A 20,331-nucleotide genomic window follows, 5' to 3' on the forward strand; every position below is an offset into this window, starting at 1 on the left:
GGTTTTAGACCCAGTTTATGGCCAGAAATCCAGTTAAACCTATAAAGTTTAACTGACCAAACATGTAGTAAAATGCCAAATTTAGATTTTTCTGATGAATCAGTGAAACTGATGGATGAGATGTTAAAGTCAAGGCGTAAGGTGACAAGTTAAAGATAAAGCCTGTCTAGTACAAATAAGCGTGGATACTACCGTGTTTGCAAGTCATTATATTTTTGTCCTTCAAAATATAAAAGAAGGAAAAAGCTAGAAAATTAAACCTTTTTTCATCCTTTTTCACTTGGAAAAAAAAAAAAGTTAATTTCTGTACTTTCAAAAACTTTCCAAGGCTGTGGAAGAACCCTGATGTAATGAACCTGGAAAAGGATTGCAGCTCCACACTGAAGTATTTAATCTACAAGTTCACTGTTTATATGTTCTTTTATTTCTTTAGTTTAAACTGTGTTGAAGGAAAATATTTTCCAATTTATAATTTTTACTTTTCCCAGATTGTTCCTCTCATTTACTGTTACAGATTAAATACTATAAATCAGAATTAGACCACAAGCCATTTCTAAACTTTTGAGGGTGACCACATAAAATCAGTTAATATTTTTAATGTTCATTTCAAATGCATAAACCTTCCCCTCTTAAAAATAATTACTTATAGAATAGGTGTTTGTGTCTTTGAGCTGTTTTGCTTGAACATTTTTTAAAATTTTGTAAATCACAAGGGAGTACACATTATTGTGATTAATAGTATAATTAATCCTTCTATCCAATTTAACTGATGAAATACATCCTACTTTGGAAATAACCAGAACCTCCTCGCTTATTTAAATCTGTACAAGCGATTGCTCAATGGGGAGGAACCAATTATTCCTACAGAATGGATTTCTAGTAGATTATGAGAATGATTAAGAATAATTATAAAATACATGAATGTAATTCAAAAGCAGCATGAAATCTTCTGCAATAATTGCATCTTTAAAAAAAATCACAACAAATGTCGTCTGAAAGTAAATGAGAGTTTTTAAATAATTTATTAAATGGATTGGTGAAGAGTCCAGGCTGTACCTGCCTCTAGTCCAGTGACGTCTGCAGATAGGAGGATAATTAGCTTAGATTAACTCTGCCTTCAAGAGTTTCTTTGTTGCGACAAACATTTTTCACATCATGAGGGAAATACCAAAAAAATTCAACCCGTCTTTTAGGGCAATTAAAACTATTAGCATAAATAAGTAAGACTGATTTTGAAACAACTGAATATTAAGTGTATTTAATTTAACTATTCAGATTTCAATATGCTAACAAATATCTTCTGGCAGAAAGCAATCACACTTTCTGAGGCAGAAGTTTAAATTTCCAGAGAGAGAGAGAGAGAGAGAGAGAGAGAAAGCTGTTTTCCTATTCCGGCAGCATCCAAAACATCAAAATTACCAAATAATTTGGAAACTCATAGTAATACTAAAACCTATGAAGCGTGGAAAAAAGCATCCTGCAAGTGTTGCTTTCCCTTATAAACCAACTGCATGCTGTGTGTGTGTGTGTGGGTGTGTGTGTGCGTGTGTGTGTGTGTGTGTGTGCGGGTGGGTGTGGGTGTGTGTGGGGGTGGGCGTGTGTGTGTGTGTGTCAGTAACCACATCTCACTGTGGAGGGATGGCTTGAAATGGGGTTACAGAGTTTGGAGCACAAGGTGGCACTGTGACACACTCTGCAGAAGTGTTAACAGCTTTCTGGCACTTCTTTGTTTAAGTCACCTGATTGATGTCCATGCTGCTGTCACAGGTCAGGGGACGAGCCGATGTCAGGTCGTTGGAGCCGAGGAAAGTGGAGATGATGCCGTTCTGGTCCACCTTTCTGATCGTGGTGCCGTCGACGAAATAAATCAGCCCGTTCTTGTTCACGGCGATGCCTGTTGAAAGCAGGTGGGAGGTGGGAGCGGCGGTGGTGGTGGTAGAGGGGGGATGAGGGAAAAGGAGAGAAAACAGAGGGGAAAAGAGCTTGTGATAACAGGCAAACATGGTAGAGATGCCACATCTCTGCTTGCATGACTCAGTGGACAGAACACGATGGATACATGTGTCAAGCTCGCCTTCCCATTATTCAGGTCACTGCAAAAAGCACAGCCATCAATAATTTACAGGCTGCTTTTCTGCTATTAAATAATTTCTCAGGCAGAAGTGGGAAAGGCTGTATTCATACGGTATATATATATATATATATATATATGTATATACATATATATATATATATATATGTATATACATATATATATATATATATATATATATATATATATATATACATATATATATTTATATATGTATATATATATGCACTTGCCTCGCCTCGTCACCCCCTCTGTATAAAGACGACCTCAGAAGGCGGGGAGTGCAAACGGCTGCTGCTTTGTGGAGATTCTTTGACTTCCGCAATCATCACGATCCGCTCATCATTTGACAAACAAATAAGCGAGGGGAATACAACCGACAGCTGCTGACAATTTTTCTTGAAAGGGGTTAAAGATGCACAGTTGCCTTGGTGACAAGTGAGGGCTAAATTGTCTCAGTGATTGACTGTTAGCTCAAATCTCTATGCCAAAGCAAAGCCAAGCCAGTGTGGGTTTGCAATAACCAGATGTCCCAAACTGGGAAAATACATTAGCGGGGTGTAGTGGCTTCTGCATCACTCTCCGTGTCACTGTGCTGCTTAATAGAGATCACTGCCTTTGGGAATTCAGCCATACTTCATAACCAGGATGTCTGTTTTCTATCCGTACCGGTTTTAACTGGCTGCGGTTCGGGATTTCATTTCAAATAGCCGCTGATCCCAGGAAGTACAGTGGATGACTACGCTATAGTTTTCCAAAGATTTTAACTGTTCTGAATGTGCTATAACTTTACTCTTACCTCCAGAGAATTTCTTCTTCAATGAAGTCTTTAAAAGCTTCTATGGAAGGTTAGTGGTTTGGTTTGACCTGTGGGCTAGGGCTGCACAAGATTGCTTTCTGCTAAAACATTGACGAGCTGTGGGAGCTGGCGGTGAATCCTTGGGAGCTGGCTATCTGACAGCCTGAGATTCTCAGACAGATGAAATGTGTCACATTTGAGCAGAGTTCAGCAAATGTCTGAGGAGAGAAAAAGGAAGAAAAAATGGAGCCATCTGCTGTTTCTTCTCTTGTCTCGGCTTCCACCCACTCCATCATTAGAGTCGTTCCCTCAGATTGCCTTCACTCAAGCCTTTATCACCTAGCCGAAGCTTAGCTATTGCAGTTGGCACTCAAAAGAAGACAGCAACGAGCGAAAAAAACAATTCATCCTCGCCTTTTATTCCGAACGAATTTATGGAAAAGGCGTCGATTTTGCCATAAATGACCCTCTGCTATCTGAATGTGGACAACAGGTTGTGCAAAGCACTTATCGGTTTGTGGGCAGCAGTTATTTCACAAGGAGCATTAAAAGCCAGGAAACTTGACTTTTACAGTGCTTTGCAGAAGAATCCAAAGCCCTTTCAAAGATGTTTTTCTGTTTTATCCAGCTACAAACACAAACTTCAATGTATGTTATTAGGATTTGATATACCAACACAAAGTAGTGCAGAAAGTGTAGTGGAAGAAAAATGCTGCAGTTTTCAAACTTTTTATATTTTACAAATAAAAGTCAGAGAAATGTGGCATCAATTTTCAAGTCTTGCCACATATACCTAATTGTATTTGTGTCTGGACTTTGACTAGACTCTATGGCTGTCCAACCCAGTCTCGGGTTTTCTGCAGCCTCTAACAGATTTTCTTCAGACACCATCCTGGATTTAGATCCATCCTTCTTCACCTCGACTCTGACTGCACTGCATGATGCTGCCACCAAAATATGGACTTGTGGTACTATTCACTGTTCACCGTGGTCTACAGTTTCACTGTTCTGTCATTCATTGTGGTTTAACTGTGGACCAGAGAACCTTCTTCCACATATTTGCCACACCCCCTACTGGGAACAAGACTTCTTATGGCCTTTTTCTAAAAAATTCCTTTCCAATTAGGACACTAATTGTTGATTTGTAAGTAATTTCCCCCTCATGAACTGGTGTTGGCAGGTTTGCAATTGGCCTAAATTGTGCTGACGTCAAGAGCCTACACTGCAAAAACATAAAATCTTACTAAATATTTCTAATCAAATATCTTAGTGCACCGTGCATCAGCTTTCTCTACTTTGTTTGGATGTAATGAGACAAAATGGGAAAATGTTCCGGTTGTGTGAATACTTTTTCATGGACATGTAAAAGAACAAGAGAAAGATTTTAAATTAATAACATCAACACTTGGAATAATAAACCACAGGGATATCCTCACATGTAAACTAAAATATCATTTGCATTTCTGGAGGTAACAGCTTTTTAACAGGGAACAGAAAATTGCTTTAATTGCTGAAGTATCAATGTTTTCTTAGGAGCCTTGCCTGTTTGCTTTGAATTTTACATGAGAACCACAACCAAAATTAATTAATTACAAACGAGTAAGCCGTCATTTGGCACGGTGCCCAAAGCGCGCATAAATTCACATCTAGCAGGTGCCGCTTCAGAATGAGAAATCCATCACTGCGATCCACCCCTCCATTGAGCAGAACATCTTCATCAATTTTAAATGATACCTTTGGGTCCGGTGAGGGAGGCCTCCGGAGCTTTCCCGCCGTCGCCGCAGTGGTTCTCATCGAAGGGCAGACAGTGCTCTCCGGTTCCTGCCACCACCTCGGCGTTGGACTGCAGCTCCTTGGTTCCGCCCAGGATCCTGGGTCGGTAGATGCGCCGGGAGTTTGTGTCCGACACGTACAGCTGGCCGCTTACAGGGTCAGTTGCCAGGTAATACCGGTGGGCTGGGTTGTTGCTGCGTTCAAGGAGATAACTCAGGGTGAATTAAAGCTGCAGACAGCATTTATCTTTAAAAGCTCCTTCTTTACACTAGAGATGGAAACCTAATGCTTCAAATCCATCTGTAAGAACCCATTCATTAATCTCTATAATAGATTAGAAACTACATTCAACCAGACTTCTTTAGTAGAAGCTGACCAGCAGGTTATTCCTGCTTAATGCAACCTTTCACTCTGACGTTTTGAACCATGACAGAGCTCTCCTGGGGATTAAATATAATACATACATGACTTTATTTTCATTAATAGTATACCACTACATGATTTTCCTTTAGGATTTATTAAAGTAGTTTTCAACTTGGTTCTGTTTTAATTAAATTCTATTCATACACAAAGTGAGAGCTGATAAAATTAAGCCTGTACCATCTGGGACTCACTCTCAGGATTCTCTAGTTAGAAAACTGCCCTCAGCAAATACTTACAAAAAAAACATAGGTTTACTACAAATGTTCCATTCATTCTGGAGATAAACACACAGAAATGAAGCAGCACAAACAAGCATAAACACAAACATGTACAGAGCAGGTCACATCCGCCGACAGCTAGCTGGAGAATCTGCTGATTTGTTCTTTTTTGGGTTGATTCCTTGCATGTTTGGACAATTATTTCCTGTGGTTTTGGATGCTGTGCAGCTGGAAGGATTTCTGCTCTTGCTTTTTACTTTCAGACAGTTGCTACGATGTGTAACCGTGGCAACATGCTATTCTTTTGACTACATTTGATTAACATCTCAAAGCTCAAATAGAAACCTGAACTACGACCCCAAATCCAAGAGGAGTTTAAAAAAGATGGCAGGCAGGACCAAAGAGCAGTCTGTCGGCACAGACTCATAATATGTCATAATGTGACACAGAGGCTCATTTCTGTTAGCCACCAGCCGCTAAACTGAAAGTGGATCCACATTTATTTTAGCCAAAATCAAGAGTTTGCTACCTGCCACTATGTTCTAAAAGGTTTAGTTTTTTGGCCATAAGCCCTCCAGGTGGGCTCCACACAAAGCAAAGGATGTTTACATCCTGCCTACATTTAGGTATGTTGGAGGGTCTGTTATGCTGTGGGCCAAGAACTGGGTTTGCAAATTAACCTGTGGCTAGCAAGGCTACACTAAAAATAACAATTACTTTGTTTCTATCATGTAACATGGTTTACTGTGCTGCCCTTCATTAAATAAACTTAAATTGAATTGAGCCTGTTGTAGTTCATGGCCTCATTGACCAGTGATACACCAGGACAGAAGAAATAAATAGTCATATGTTTGAAAATGAGTCGTTGATTGGTTGTTCAGCAGAATAATGATCTAAAACATGAGGCCAACTCAACAGATGGACAACTGACCCAAAACCAAGCTTCTTAACTGACCATCCTACACCCCAGTCCTAAATCCATTAGAAAAACCTGAGGATGAGCTCAGAGTTGGAGGATAAGAGAAAATCCAAGACTCTAAACCATCTTGAGCGATTGTGCAAAGAGGATTGATTAAAGCACCCTAACTCTGTGCGCTCCAACTTTGCTAAATGTCATAAGAGAAGATGAGGCGTTTTCCTGTTGGTTGGAAAGATCCCAGCAAATGTATAGAATGTTGTTATTATTTTTTTTTGGTTTGTGATGATGCTCCTGCAAAAAGAGATGGAGTTGAATTTACTGTTGCTCATGTTTAAACATCTTATTTATAAGCTCTACTTCATCAAGATCCACAGAGGTTCCTAAATCTTACAGGCAAATAAATCCTAGAAAGGGCCTGGGTGAAACTTTGAGCAGCAGATTAATCGTCTGAATTAAAACATCTTGCAGACAAAGAAACTAACATGTTCAAGCAGGTGAAAGTGCTTTATAAAAATCACAATTCCACTCCTCAGTTTATTAAATAATTTGAGGACAAAATAACTTTCACTGTTAAGAGTTGACAGGGGGAATATCTATAGCAATAAAACAACCAACTCTGGTAAATATTACACTCTGTGTCAATCTCAGCAGTAACGCCATCTTTAATCACAAGCCATCTGAAGGCAAAATTATAGATCTGCTCCTTCTGGCAGGTGTTTATGTGAGCTAGGTGAGCAAATCCAGTCTGAACAGGAAATACATCTGCAGTCCAGTGAAGCCAAAGGACCTGGTGCTAGGGAAAAATGCAGCTTTGTGACTCTGTGTGGCCTCCTATTTTATGCTGAAATACATAAGCCACCTATAATTCTATTACAGCTGATAATATAAAAAGGCCATTTCATTTACCACAAAACCTTGACTCTGAGGTTTTCTCCTTGGCTGCAGACAACGACTATAAAGAAATCTGCAACAATAAAAATAACTGAAGTTCTACATAACAGCAAATATAAAAGAAGAGTAATAAAGCAAACAATAGCATGATTGAATAAATCATTGTATGTTAAAACTAACCTACAGAAAATGATTACAGCCATTCACTCTGGGTAGTTGTCATTAAGCATGTTATTTTGTGAATCCTGCGCTCTAAATCACTAATTAACAGTAACTTCTTTGTAGTTACACAGATGCTGCTTAAAATCCAGAGCTTATTATCAACTTTAAATTAGAAGCAACATTGTCATGTGAGGCAATAATGAACTTAATTTGTGAATTTTTAATGCTGCGATGAAGCTCTATAAATAATTCCAACAGCCGGGGAAAAAAACAAAAAAACAAAAACAAAAAGCGGTTGAACCTTTGAGGATGAAAAGAAAAACTGGAAAACAGAAGGTTGCAACATGGAAGTGGGACTAAATTTAACCGGATACCACCACCACCACGGGGTTCCAGTTTGCAAAGCAGAAATGACAACTTATGTGCCAGATCATTTCATCTGTTATGAGACTCCTGTGGGGAGAAGCCTCTGGAAATTATAGAAATGACTGGCTTATGTTGACAAAGCGCAACAATTAATGGCATCTCTTTCTGCTTAATTTGCCTTATTTACAGTTAAATAACCTTCTGCAGTGTAAATATAGACACATGATGGAGCACATGACTGATATTTTTTATCTGCACAATAATCAAGCATGCAGACTAATTGTGTGTGACATTGGATTTCAACAAACTACATGTATTCAAAAACAACTGACCTCAGGCTAAACTAGCAGGTACTCAAGGAAAATTAAAGAGCTCAAAGCAGAGGCCATAAAAATGAAATCAGGTTGCTTCACTGTGCAGTTGTAAATGTTGCTTCTCCGGTTGTACTGAAGCCTAATGGTACCTCAGTCGATGCCGGTTCGGCCCTGGATCTGGATAATGTGGCGGCGAAATAAATGTGGCAATGAAACATCTTTGTAAAATGATAAAGATGTGGTCATAAAACTTGACGGCCATCATAAGTCCAAGTAAATGTTCAAAATAGGTGGGCACTATTTGAGATCTTATAAAAAATTCAGTAAGTCAAACATTAGTAACCCCTTATTTTATAGTCAACCTGCAGGGGGTTGGACATAATAAATGAGACACCTCGCTCCTGTGTTTTACGGTTCAATGAAACATTTATGCAACAAATATTACCTTTGTGCACTTTTCTGATGGTAAAACACATGGAAGTTTAAAGAGAAATTTTACGTCTTGAAATTACTGACAGGTTTTGTTGTTCATTTTGAAGATCATTTTTTTCTTCCCAAAGTTTCCTGCATTTTTTTCAGCACATCTCAACAGTGTGACCAAACCTGTCACAGGTGCTAACACAGGTGTCAGTCACCTCCTGGTCAGGCAATCACAGAGTCCTGGAAGCTGGCATTGGCCTGCAGGGATTCAGAAACCTCTGACTGATCTGGAATTCAGCAGCTCTCAAAGCATCAAGCTGCTGCATGTCACTCTGTCTCCAAGCTCCACAAACTATTGGTTTATTTGTGCTGCACATCAACAGCAGTGCACAGAAATCTCTCAGTATATCTTTAGACTCTCTAACCAAAGAGACAAACTTTCTTCTAATATTTTAAAAATGATCTTGTGCTTCAAATTATCTTTAATCTTCAGTTTCCACCAATTAGAATTTCAGATTAGGCTCCAGAACACCTTGGCAGACTTTTAGATTTGCCACGAAAAAAAAGCAAAGAATAAAGAAATTAGAGCCAGTTTAAAAGCCTTTAGGCAGCACATTTCAGCATTCCTTTCATCCAGTGTTGGGTTTTACACCTTTTTAAACCTATCTTGGTGTCTAATTAACACATGGCAGTGTTGAATTCATTAGGCCCGACAACCTTTTCATTCAAGCTGAGTGTTTGAAATGATCAGGAAATCTGAGTTCACTACATGAATCAGGCAAATTAGATTTGAAATCCACACAAAGGTCCCCCATCCATTTCCCATAATCTGGTCATCTCACCAGAGGCGTTGCCGTGACAGCCAGCTTAATAAAGTTACAGCAGTTTTACTGTCTGGAGCACCTCTTGCTCTTGTCATGTTAATCATTGGGAGAAGCTAATTGCTACCAAGAAGCATCTTCACTTGATGCAGTGATGTTGCCATGTTCATGAATACAGAGCAGTGGTGCAAGGCCCTCCGGATGAGAACATCTGCCAAACACCATCACTAGAAATGTAATTACAAGCTTTGCAATGATACTGAACTTTATTTCAGAGCTCTGATGTCGGACATGTAGGCGTCTCTTTGCATTTCTGCATAATTTTTCAAATCGGTTAAGGCTCCTTATGCATGTTTCCCTCTTTTACATAAAGCAGATGTACTAATTCTGAAAATCTGTGTGCTTTCCCTCGTGTTTAGATGTAATCAAACCATCACTGATTTGCTATAATTACAAAAGTCAATTGCCGGTGCTTAAATGAGTGTAAAAGGCAAATAAAATATATTTGTGTGGCGCATTTTAGATAGACAAAGCTATCTAAAAGGCTTTGCAATTAAAGTTAAAGACAAAAATGTAAAGGAAATTGCATCTAAAAACATAAATCATCTATTCAAAAATGTTAAAATGTATTTTAAAAATAAATAGATTTTATTTTTTAAAATAAAAAAACCTCATCAGTTCATTTTGAAAATGAAATGATGAGGTAATTGTTGACTTTTATATGGAAGCTGCAGAAGACAGAAATGTTTTTAGTCCTGATTCAAAGGAGATGACACGTCTGAGGTTTTCAGAGATTCTGTTACTGCTAATTAATTCATAGTGTAAGGCCCAACACTATTAAGTGCCTTACTAGATCAATTATATGTTTAAATGTGTTCTTTACAGAGAAGTAGCCTGGGAAATAATATAAATTTGTAATGATTCAAACTGAAAATAAAAGTATGAAGAACTTTCTCTGCATTATATTTAGACAGGAATTTTTGTATTCCAGCATTTTCATTTTGTCTCAGTCTATCACAGAGCCTATGTTGGTTTGCATTTTCCATGGTATTTTGTCTACTTGATCGCTGATCTCCAGCATTGCCTTTTAGAGCCCAAAACAATACATGATAATACAAAAGCTCCATAAATTTAATATAACGGGGACATTTAGATTTTGAAATAAAGTGGGGTAAGAATGGAGCCTTGAGGAACCCCACATGTAACCATTGTTGCTCAGATTCATAACTGGAAAATGTCACAAAGTGTCAGTGTATAAAATAAAATCTAAATCAATGTAGCACAGTTCCAGTCGATGCTTCTCACTGTGATCCAGCAACAAAAGGCCGAGTAATTCAAGTATTTTCAGAGACAGTGACATGCAGAAAGGACAGAATAAAACATGCACTAAAATAATTCACCTACCTGTGTCTAAAGTCTTTATTTCTATGACAGGATGCAGTGGAAGCAACAGAAAAAGAAGAAAGAGAATAAAGACAATGAAACATTTTAGTTGGAAATTTTCTGTTAGTATTTATATGGCTCTCTTTTGCCATTTCTTTGATTTATGGATGTCTGACTCTCCAGTAGATTTTTCATTATTTAAGTTTAAACTTTACAAGATTTGTGAGATCTCAGCAAGACGTATGTAAAATGGGCAATCAAGAGCTTGGTGAAGAAAGTAAGAAAGTCAAAGTCGTCCCCTTGAAGAATCAACACAGCCAGCAGAGAAGGTCACATGCAATGACAGTCTGTTTGGCAGACGGCGCAGAGGTGGAGTTATTACCCACAGAGAGGGAAACATGTCCTCCTGTGTTCATGAAGCACCATCCGGTATTACCACTGCTATTCTCAATTTGACCGCTCATATTGAAATATTGATTCAGCCATTTGCTACATTGACCACTGAAGCCAGAATATAAACACAGGCTTAAAGCGAACACTGACTGAAGGAGGTTCAGGATGTTTCCATTTGTACAAGGCGGCATGACTGAAACTAAGTGCATGTTTGCTCTAAAACGATCAATTTCTGACACAACATTCTCTGTAAAACTGTTGGACTTTTTCTACAGTGTGACGCAAAGAGATTTGGCTGTTTTTTAAAATTTAATTTAACAAAGCTAACATGAGTTCTTAGCCTCTTGTTCTTGTAAAATAGCTGCTTGGAGATGTAAACCATTATTCGTCTGGTAAAGTGTTGCTGAGCATGCATGTTGGTTTATAGCGGCGCCCTGATTTTCATCCAACCGCTACATCATTTCCAACATCCGTTATGTAGAGGCGGATGCCTGTGCAGGTGCATTAGCAGGTTTCCAGGGTGGATTAGCATGTTCGCCTTCCAATTCAGATTTGCTCTAAACATTCACCCTTTTAATCCTGATATTAACTCTCATAATCAGTGGACAGACAGCCAACAGTTCAGTGACCTCCATCATTTTAAGGCGATTTTCATGTTATTTTTGTCATGTATGCGTCTCGCGGAGGGTGAAGGCCCAATGTACATTTAATCAACATCTGCCACTTTAAAATAAGCCAACTGGCCGAATCAGAGTCATTGCAGAGAGAAGCCAACTTGGCATGAGGACGTAAATCATCCCAATTACACGCTGAAGACAGGATGTCTTTCCTAATTATGGAGATGGATGGGGAAAAGATTTCAAATTTCTATGAGAAGTGGAAAGATGTGTGTGAATTAAAGTCTGCCCACCGTGATATTTTAGTTTTCCCTCACTATGCTGAGCTCTACTCAGCAATGACAAGAGAGATACTTTATTACATCATAATTTAAGGGTCAGTGAAAGTGCATTGTGTAATTTTCCCCCCTTTTCATTGTCTATCATGTTCACAAAACATTCATAAATATACAACAACAATAAACATGTTTGAGGCAGATTGGTTAGTTTTGTTTATTTCATTACATTTCTTCTATGTCCATCCATCCATCCATCCATCCATCCATCTTCTTCCGCTTATCCGAGGTCGGGTCGCGGGGGTAGCAGCTTCAGAAGGGAGGCCCAGACTTCCCTCTCCCCAGCCACTTCTTCTAGCTCCTCCGGGGGAATCCCGAGGCGTTCCCAGGCCAGCCGAGAGACATAGTCCCTCCAGCGTGTCCTGGGTCTTCCCCGGGGCCTCCTCCCGGTGGGACGTGCCCGGAACACCTCACCAGGGAGGCGTCCAGGAGGCATCCTGACCAGATGCCCGAGCCACCTCAACTGGCTCCTCTCGATGTGAAGGAGCAGCGGCTCTACTCTGAGTCCCTCCCGGATGACTGAGCTTCTCACCCTATCTCTAAGGGAGAGCCCAGCCACCCTACGGAGAAAACCCATTTCGGCCGCTTGTATCCGCGATCTCGTTCTTTCGGTCATGACCCAAAGCTCATGACCATAGATGAGGGTGGGAACGTAGATCGACCGGTAAATCGAGAGCTTCGCTTTTTGGCTCAGCTCTCTCTTCACCACGACGGACCGGTACAGCGCCCGCTTGACAGCAGACGCTGCGCCAATCCGCCTGTCGATCTCCCGCTCCCTTCTTCCCCCATTCGTGAACAAGATCCCGAGATACTTAAACTCCTCCACTTGGGGCAGGACACCCCCCCTGACCCGGAGAAGGCACTCTACCCTTTTCCGGCTCAAGACCATGGCCTCGGATTTGGAGGCACTGATCCCCATCCCGGCCGCTTCACACTCGGCTGCGAACCGCTCCAGCGAGAGCTGCAGATCACGATCTGATGAAGCCAAAAGGACCACATCGTCTGCGAAAAGCAGAGATGAGATCCTAAGGCCACCAAATCGGATCCCCTCAACACCTTGGCTGCGCCTAGAAATTCTGTCCATGAAAGTGATGAACAGAATCGGTGACAAAGGGCAGCCCTGGCGGAGTCCAACTCTCACCGGAAACGAGCCCGACTTACTGCCGGCAATGCGGACCAGACTCTGACACCGGTCATACAGGGACCTGACAGCCCGTATCAAAGGGCCCGGTACCCCATACTCCCGGAGAACCCCCCACAGGGCTCCCCGAGGGACACGGTCGAACGCCTTCTCCAAGTCCACAAAACACATGTAGACTGGTTGGGCGAACTCCCATGCACCCTCCAGGACCCTGCCGAGGGTGTAGAGCTGGTCCAGCGTTCCACGACCAGGACGAAAACCACACTGCTCTTCCTGAATCCGAGGTTCGACTATCCGACGGACCCTCCTCTCCAGGACCCCTGAATAGACCTTGCCAGGGAGGCTTAAGAGTGTGACCCCTCTATAATTGGAGCACACCCTCCGGTCCCCCTTTTTGAACAGGGGGACCACCACCCCAGTCTGCCAATCCAGGGGAACTGCCCCCGATGTCCATGCGACATTGCAGAGTCGCGTCAACCAACACAACCCTACAACATCCAGAGCCTTAAGGAACTCCGGGCGGATCTCATCCACCCCCGGGGCCCTGCCACCGAGGAGCTTTTTAACCACCTCGGCGACCTCGCCCCCAGAGATTGGAGAGCCCAACCCAGAGTCCCCAGGCTCCGCTTCCTCAGTGGAAGGCATGTTGGTGGGATTGAGGAGGTCTTCGAAGTACTCTGCCCACCGGCCCACAACGTCCCGAGTAGAGGTCAGCAGCACACCATCCCCACTATAAACAGTGTTGGTGCTGCACTGCTTCCCCCCCCTGAGACGCCGGATGGTGGACCAGAATCGCCTCGAAGCCGTACGGAAGTCTTTCTCCATGGCCTCTCCAAACTCCTCCCACGCCCGAGTTTTTGCCTCAGCAACCGCCCGAGCCGCATGCCGCTTCGCCCGCCGGTACCCATCAGCTGCTTCCGGAGTCCCACAGGCCAAAAAGGCCCGATAGGACTCCTTCTTCAGCCTGACGGCATCCCTCACCGAAGGTGTCCACCAGCGGGTTCGAGGGTTGCCGCCGCGACAGGCACCGACAACCTTGCGGCCACAGCTCCGATCGGCCGCCTCGACAATGGAGGCACGGAACACGGTCCACTCAGACTCCATGTCCCCCACCTCCCCCGGGACGTGTTCGAAGTTTTGCCGGAGATGGGAGTTAAAGCTCCGTCTCACAGGGGATTCTGCCAGACGTTCCCAGCAGACCCTCACAACACGTTTGGGCCTGCCAGGTCTGACCGGCTTTCGCCCCCACCACCGGAGCCAACTCACCACCAGGTAGTGGTCAGTGGACAGCTCCGCACCTCTCTTCACCCGAGTGTCCAAGACATACGGCCGCAGATCCGATGAGACGATGACAAAGTCGATCATCGAACTGCGGCCTAGGGTGTCCTGGTGCCAAGTGCACATATGGACACCCTTATGCTTGAACATGGTGTTCGTTATGGACAATCCATGGCGAGCACAGAAGTCCAGCAACAGAACACCGCTCGAGTTCAGGTCGGGCGGGCCGTTCCTCCCAACCACGCCCCTCCAGGTCTCACTGTCATTGCCCACGTGAGCGTTGAAGTCCCCCAGCAGAACAAGGGAGTCCCCAGGAGGGCAATTCTTCTATGTCTATGTAGACATTTCTTCTATGTCTGATATAAAAGTTGGTTTAGTGAATTGAATTTATTGATTATTATTTAGCTAAATAGTTTAGCTAAATGTCATGTTTAGCTAATGTTCCATTTTATAACTGGATAAATATTTAGACATTTAACTAAATATTTACTAAATGTGAAGCTTTATAACTGATAATTATCAGCTAAGTTTTTAACTTTCTGTTTTGTTACACCTCGATATTCATACATTTGAATAAATGTTTAGATGTAGATAGTTTGTTTATATGTATGCATGTATAACCTTTGAGACTATAACTTTACATATGCTGTATCATTTTTCTCCTACCTGAGCTCCATGATGCTTGTCACGTTCCCAGATGGGTAGATGCGGCGGATGAAGTTGAAATCACCGACGTAAAGGCTTCCATCGATGCCCCAGGCCAGAGCAACTGGCGCCAGCAGCTTGTTGCCCTGAGCTTGCCCGTTACAGCTGGGACATGAGATGCTCCTGCGCCGTCCGTTGCCCATCACCGTGGAAATCACTGGGGGCTGGAGAGAGATGAACTGGTTCTCGCCGCTGCCCTTATAAAGGATTCCTGAGAAACAGCACAGCAGTTATTCACAGGTGTGAAAGCATGGCTGCCGTTTGTTATTGGCACGACATAACTGGACTCATTATTCAGTTATCAAACCAGAGGATATGATGATGAGAAAAGACGGACTAAATGGACTGAATGGCAGGACTTTTGTTTATAACGAGAAAAGGCGAAACAAATGGTATGGGTTAAGGTTTCAGTTCTAGTAATGAAACTGTATTCTTGGTGCACTTGCTACAAAAATACAAGGATGGATTTGCATGACCATACAAATCCAACAATCCACTGACAGCTGAAGACAATTATTTTTATGTGTTTTTGGTCCCCAGCATTCTACTCATGGATATAGTCCCTTTTAATGTTCCTATAACTTTTCACTTAGGTTTTAGTGATAGACCAGGACAGAGGCAAATAAGACACATCTGTCTGTCCATCTGTCCATTCCTGTTAGGAATTAGACCTGGTGCCAGGAAGCTCATTTGCATGATATACATGTCAAACGTCTTTTAAAAAGCACATTAAAATTTAAAGTCTGTTTTTCCATGTACACATGCAAACACAAATCTCTATTTTGGTCTGAATTTTTATAAATAATCATTTTTAGTGATATTAAATGGAGCTTTTAGATAAACGGCCAAAACGCATAAGAATGCATTTGTTTTTCTAGATATTCGGCTTTGTGTCGACTAAGGCCCAGATTTCCCTCATTTTGATCAATTGTGTCATGATCTCTTTCAGACATTACCCAGAGTTCATGACTACATCTCTTTTCATCACTGCAAACACTGCACCAATCTGCCTATTAATCTCAACCATTCATAAACAAGAAACAGAGTTTCTTAAACTCTTGAATATAACAATACACAATTCTCTACAAATTTACCAATAAAATATTAAATACACCTTCAGCTTATATTACCATTTTACCCCTAAATAGTATCAAGGAAATTAATGCAGTGTTTGCGTCCTTGGTGTTCCTCAGAGACAAATTATTCAAAAGGAAAGAAAACAACACAGCAGTTCTGTCTGAGAACTGCTGTATTTTTTGTATCTGAGAATACTTTTTAAACCTTAAGGTTTGGTGTCACTTTTTCATTGGGGTGTTTATCATAGTTACCAGCTGGATGTCTGTAAAAAGTCTAGGAAAATATGACATTTACATCATTCAGGCTTCAAATGGGGGGTTTTAATTCTCCCTCAGTATTTAGCTTGACTCCTTCTTGAGAACAGTTTTTTTCTATTGCAGGTGAGACGCTGGCTACTCACGACTAATCCACATAACCTCTTGCTCAGACAATAATGTGATTTAAATAGCTCAGGGACCGGAGGCTGCACAGGCAGCATGCTGACCATCAGCATGGCAGAGCCGCGGCCCCGCCCCAGCGGATTCCTGAAAACCCTCCATGAAGCTGAATCATATTTTATATGAAATGATGTTCTTCTAACTTGACAGGGAGAGCGCTTCCCCCAAGTCACAGAGAGGCAGTAAACATAAACAGGGAGATGTGGACACCGTCTTAATGACGGCCCATACGTTACGCCGAGGACTCACTAAACGTGGTGAGTCATAACAGATTAATATTTTAACAAGGGGCTGATATAACAGGCTTTCTTCAGAGCGGGGCGGGGTGGGTGTATGGTGGGACATTCTTCAAAGTGGGAAAAAACACATCAAAGGGAAGAAGTGCATGCTTGGAGCACTTAATTATTCACATCCAGCAACTTGTGTGATTTCACTCTGCCTCTGTCCTAATTAGTGGATCTATGACGCCACCAACGGCCACATAATGCTGTACTCCCACGGAGCCACACCGCGAGCCACTGCAACCCTCAATATATGTGAAATTAAGTGTGCAGCTTGTCCCTCCTCTGATTAGTTCCTCTCATTGATTTAGCTGATTGAAGGGCAAATTCAAATGAAGACGCAGACCAGTGAGACTCCTGACGATCTGACCAATTCGTCTTCTGTACCCGACAGCATTATACATGAGCCTCTAACCAAGACAAATAGGTGCAGGACGAGGCTCTCCGCGCAGCGCCTGGAAGCGTGTGACCTTGGGACTTTAATTGAACTGTGATCCATTTGTCGGCACATTGAAAAGAACACACACAGCGCGATGAAAACACTCGGTGAGCTGAAAGGTTGAGGCTGAGCCCGGGAAAAAATGAACACATCAGAAGTGACAAATAAGCTGTATAATTTGATCTGAATTTTAATGTCTGTTTGCGTAATGACTTCTTAACATTCACGTGGAAGACAGCAATGTTGCTAATATGCAGGATGCAGCTGGGTGTGTAGGACATGGATGAGTGTCAACGTTGCAGCCGTCTCACAGTTTGGCAGACGTTCAGCTTAAAAGAATTAAAAAAAGAAGGATGCTGAAGTCGTCCTGGCAAGTCACTCCCGTTCTTTCCATTTACACTTCCATCACAGTTTACTGTACACACAAGTCTTCCCATAGGCTATTAGACAGTGTAATGGAATAGATTAAATACTACTATCAATCACCAGCAACCCCCCACCATTACACCCACACTTACTATTGACACTGTACTCTTTTACTTTGATTTTTCTCTCACACACAATGTCTTCTGCCAGCTTAGTGTGAGAGAGCAGATTAAGGTTCAGCTTCCCTCCCTCAAGGACACTTGGCCATGACACATTACGGCTGATGATTGTTGTGAGGATCAAGCTTGCGATGTCTCAGCTGGAGAGCTCCACTGATGGGAATTTGGCTTGTGACTATCCAAAGCTCCAGGCTGTAGGAGGTGGTGTTAGTGGGGGGGGACTCCTACGGTGTCTCCACTAAAAAGGGATTTTGGATTCCACAAACATGCATCCAGAACTATTTTGCACTTCTAAGTCTGGATGAGAACTCAGAGAACTGTGATATGATTTCCCAAAAGCGAGATTCGGTAAAACAATTTATTCACAAAGTCCTGCACAGGCTGCAGCAAAGTCCCCCAACAGATTCTGCGGGAGAGAAGTCAAAGAACAAGAATGGCAGCTGAATGGATCAGCCGCTCAGGACGTGTCTGCTCATCGATTAGAAATGTGAACGGGTGGAGGCGGCTTCAAAATCTGGGGAGAAGTTACTTGCTCAGAGACGATGGATGGCTTCTCTCCTGTGGTGAATATACAGAACCAGAGAGTCTCACTGGTATGGAAACCTCAAAGATAACACAGACTTACAATACGATGCTCTTCAGAAAACCATTTCAAGCACAGGAAAAACAAGATGTCACTAGTTACGATTAAAACAGAGAGCAACAGCTGTCCCCACGGCTGATCTAATTATTTAGTATATTACTTATTGCAGTAGATAATATCTGGGTTTCTAAACATCTACATGAAAAATAGAAAGAAAGACAAAAGAAGAAAATGAGTTTCGATACAAGGACTGAAGAAAAATTTAAAAGAAAAAAAGGACACAAAGAAAGAAAGACAAAACAGGAAAGAACAAAGAAAATAAAGAAGAGATACAACACAAAGAGGGTAAGGGAAAAGGACACCAGGAAAAAAGAAAAGCAGGAAAGATGAAAGGAAATAAGGAAAGAAAGGGAACCAAAAAGGGAAAGATGCAAAGAAGCCAGGCAGTAAGGAAGGTCAAATGATAGGAATAAAATCCTAATCTGCTTTTCAACATTTTATCAGAGTTTAAAAATACTAAAATCAGATTCGCACTGAGGTGTCTCCTTTTTCTAATACTAAAACATTGGCAACCGCACTGGTGACATCGTTTTAGTTTCCACTCATCAGTCATTATAATTTGCAACTGGTAATATTTGCAAACAGTCAAATTTGTCTTTCACTTAAGGTAAAGAAAGGTCTGGCCGTCTTCTTTCAGCCAGCTGACCGGCGGTGGGGCTTCCTCTGGCATCTCGTTAAAAGAACTTTAAATTGCAGGAAGAGTTTAACGGATCATTTTGGCCATTATTTTTAGGTTGCTTGTTATCGGTAGTGGCCGTATGTCTAACTCAGGCGCAGCTAAACCTGAAGCTACTGAGAGACTCAAACAATGACAGACAGTCAAACAGTCCAAATATAACTGTCTATAAAACTGATGGTGAAAGAGACATTGAGGAGGCCTGAAGGCCATGAAAATAGAAAACCAGAAGAGGATTCATTACATGAATTATTGAGCAAGGGCCAAGATGTCATCTGCACAAACTCTGCCTGCTGCCTCCATATAGGAATCATAATTCCTGAGTGCGCTGCCCAACACGAATCCATTCCTACCTGGGAGACATTACACCAGGTAATAATTTGTTTGATAAAAGGCTAATTTGAATCATGTGGGGGGAAATAAAAAACGTCTTTCATGTTGACATCACAGCTTCTGAGATGATTAATGGCGCCGGCGCAAGGCCGAGCCTCCATATGTGATAAAAAACTGGAGCGCCCTGAGCAATGTCACCTTGGTGACACGCGGCGAGCACAGAGAGTGGTAGCGGACGAAAGGGAGTGTGTCTTAATTGGACCCTGTCCTTCTTTGTTCCTCTTTGCTGTCTTTCTTCAACGTGCCACCCGGAGCCCCGCTGATCCTGTGTGAGGCTAACGGCAGGCAGCAGACCTCTGATTCCTTAAAATGCAGCATGTGTGTGAGCCATACAGTGCTTACTCTCACAAATACAGCCTTTCTGAACCCTGGCTGTGTCCAATAAGTATCGGCTATGTTACCCAAGATAGAGACAAGGTGCAGATTGAGGGGAAGGCATATCCACTTGTAACGAAGAAACGAGGGGCAGGAGGACACGACTACAGTGCAGACACCAGCAATTTGCCTTATCTGGTTTGACAGGCTGTGGAGTCGAGTCGGGGGGAGAGGAGCTTCTGCTCAGGCCTTACGCCACAAACGATGAGAGGAAAAACTCCTCAGATGTTCCAAGTGGAGCAAATATGAAGCAGGAATCACAACAAAGCGAGATAGCAAATGTTTGGAGATAAACTGCAGTGCACCGGCAGGACCACCGCTTGCTCACATGTCTGGTAAGGACATTAGTCAAGCCGAGGAGCATTAAAGAATCAATACCCGAGCAGCAACGAAGGCAAACAGTGATATTTGGATT

General features: G+C 42.2%; 1 protein-coding gene across 6 annotated transcripts in view; it reads right to left on the minus strand.

The window, feature by feature from the left end:
• Nucleotides 1-20,331, minus strand: part of LOC116714382 (teneurin-3) — a 193,402-nt gene that overhangs the window by 20,182 nt on the left and 152,889 nt on the right. For 4 of the 6 annotated variants that reach the window (XM_032554920.1, XM_032554923.1, XM_032554921.1 and 1 more), the window contains 4 exons: nt 15,012-15,261; nt 10,603-10,623; nt 4,626-4,858; nt 1,740-1,894 (listed from right to left, as the gene is read on the minus strand). In XM_032554920.1, coding sequence (XP_032410811.1) covers nt 1,740-1,894; nt 4,626-4,858; nt 10,603-10,623; nt 15,012-15,261 — 659 coding nt within the window. The remainder of the gene's footprint in view (nt 1-1,739; nt 1,895-4,625; nt 4,859-10,602; nt 10,624-15,011; nt 15,262-20,331) is intronic. The other 2 variants (XM_032554922.1, XM_032554919.1) reach the window with 1 other exon arrangement.

Source organism: Xiphophorus hellerii, chromosome 23 (assembly GCF_003331165.1).
Source record: "Xiphophorus hellerii strain 12219 chromosome 23, Xiphophorus_hellerii-4.1, whole genome shotgun sequence".
In the NCBI taxonomy this organism is placed as follows: domain Eukaryota; kingdom Metazoa; phylum Chordata; class Actinopteri; order Cyprinodontiformes; family Poeciliidae; genus Xiphophorus; species Xiphophorus hellerii.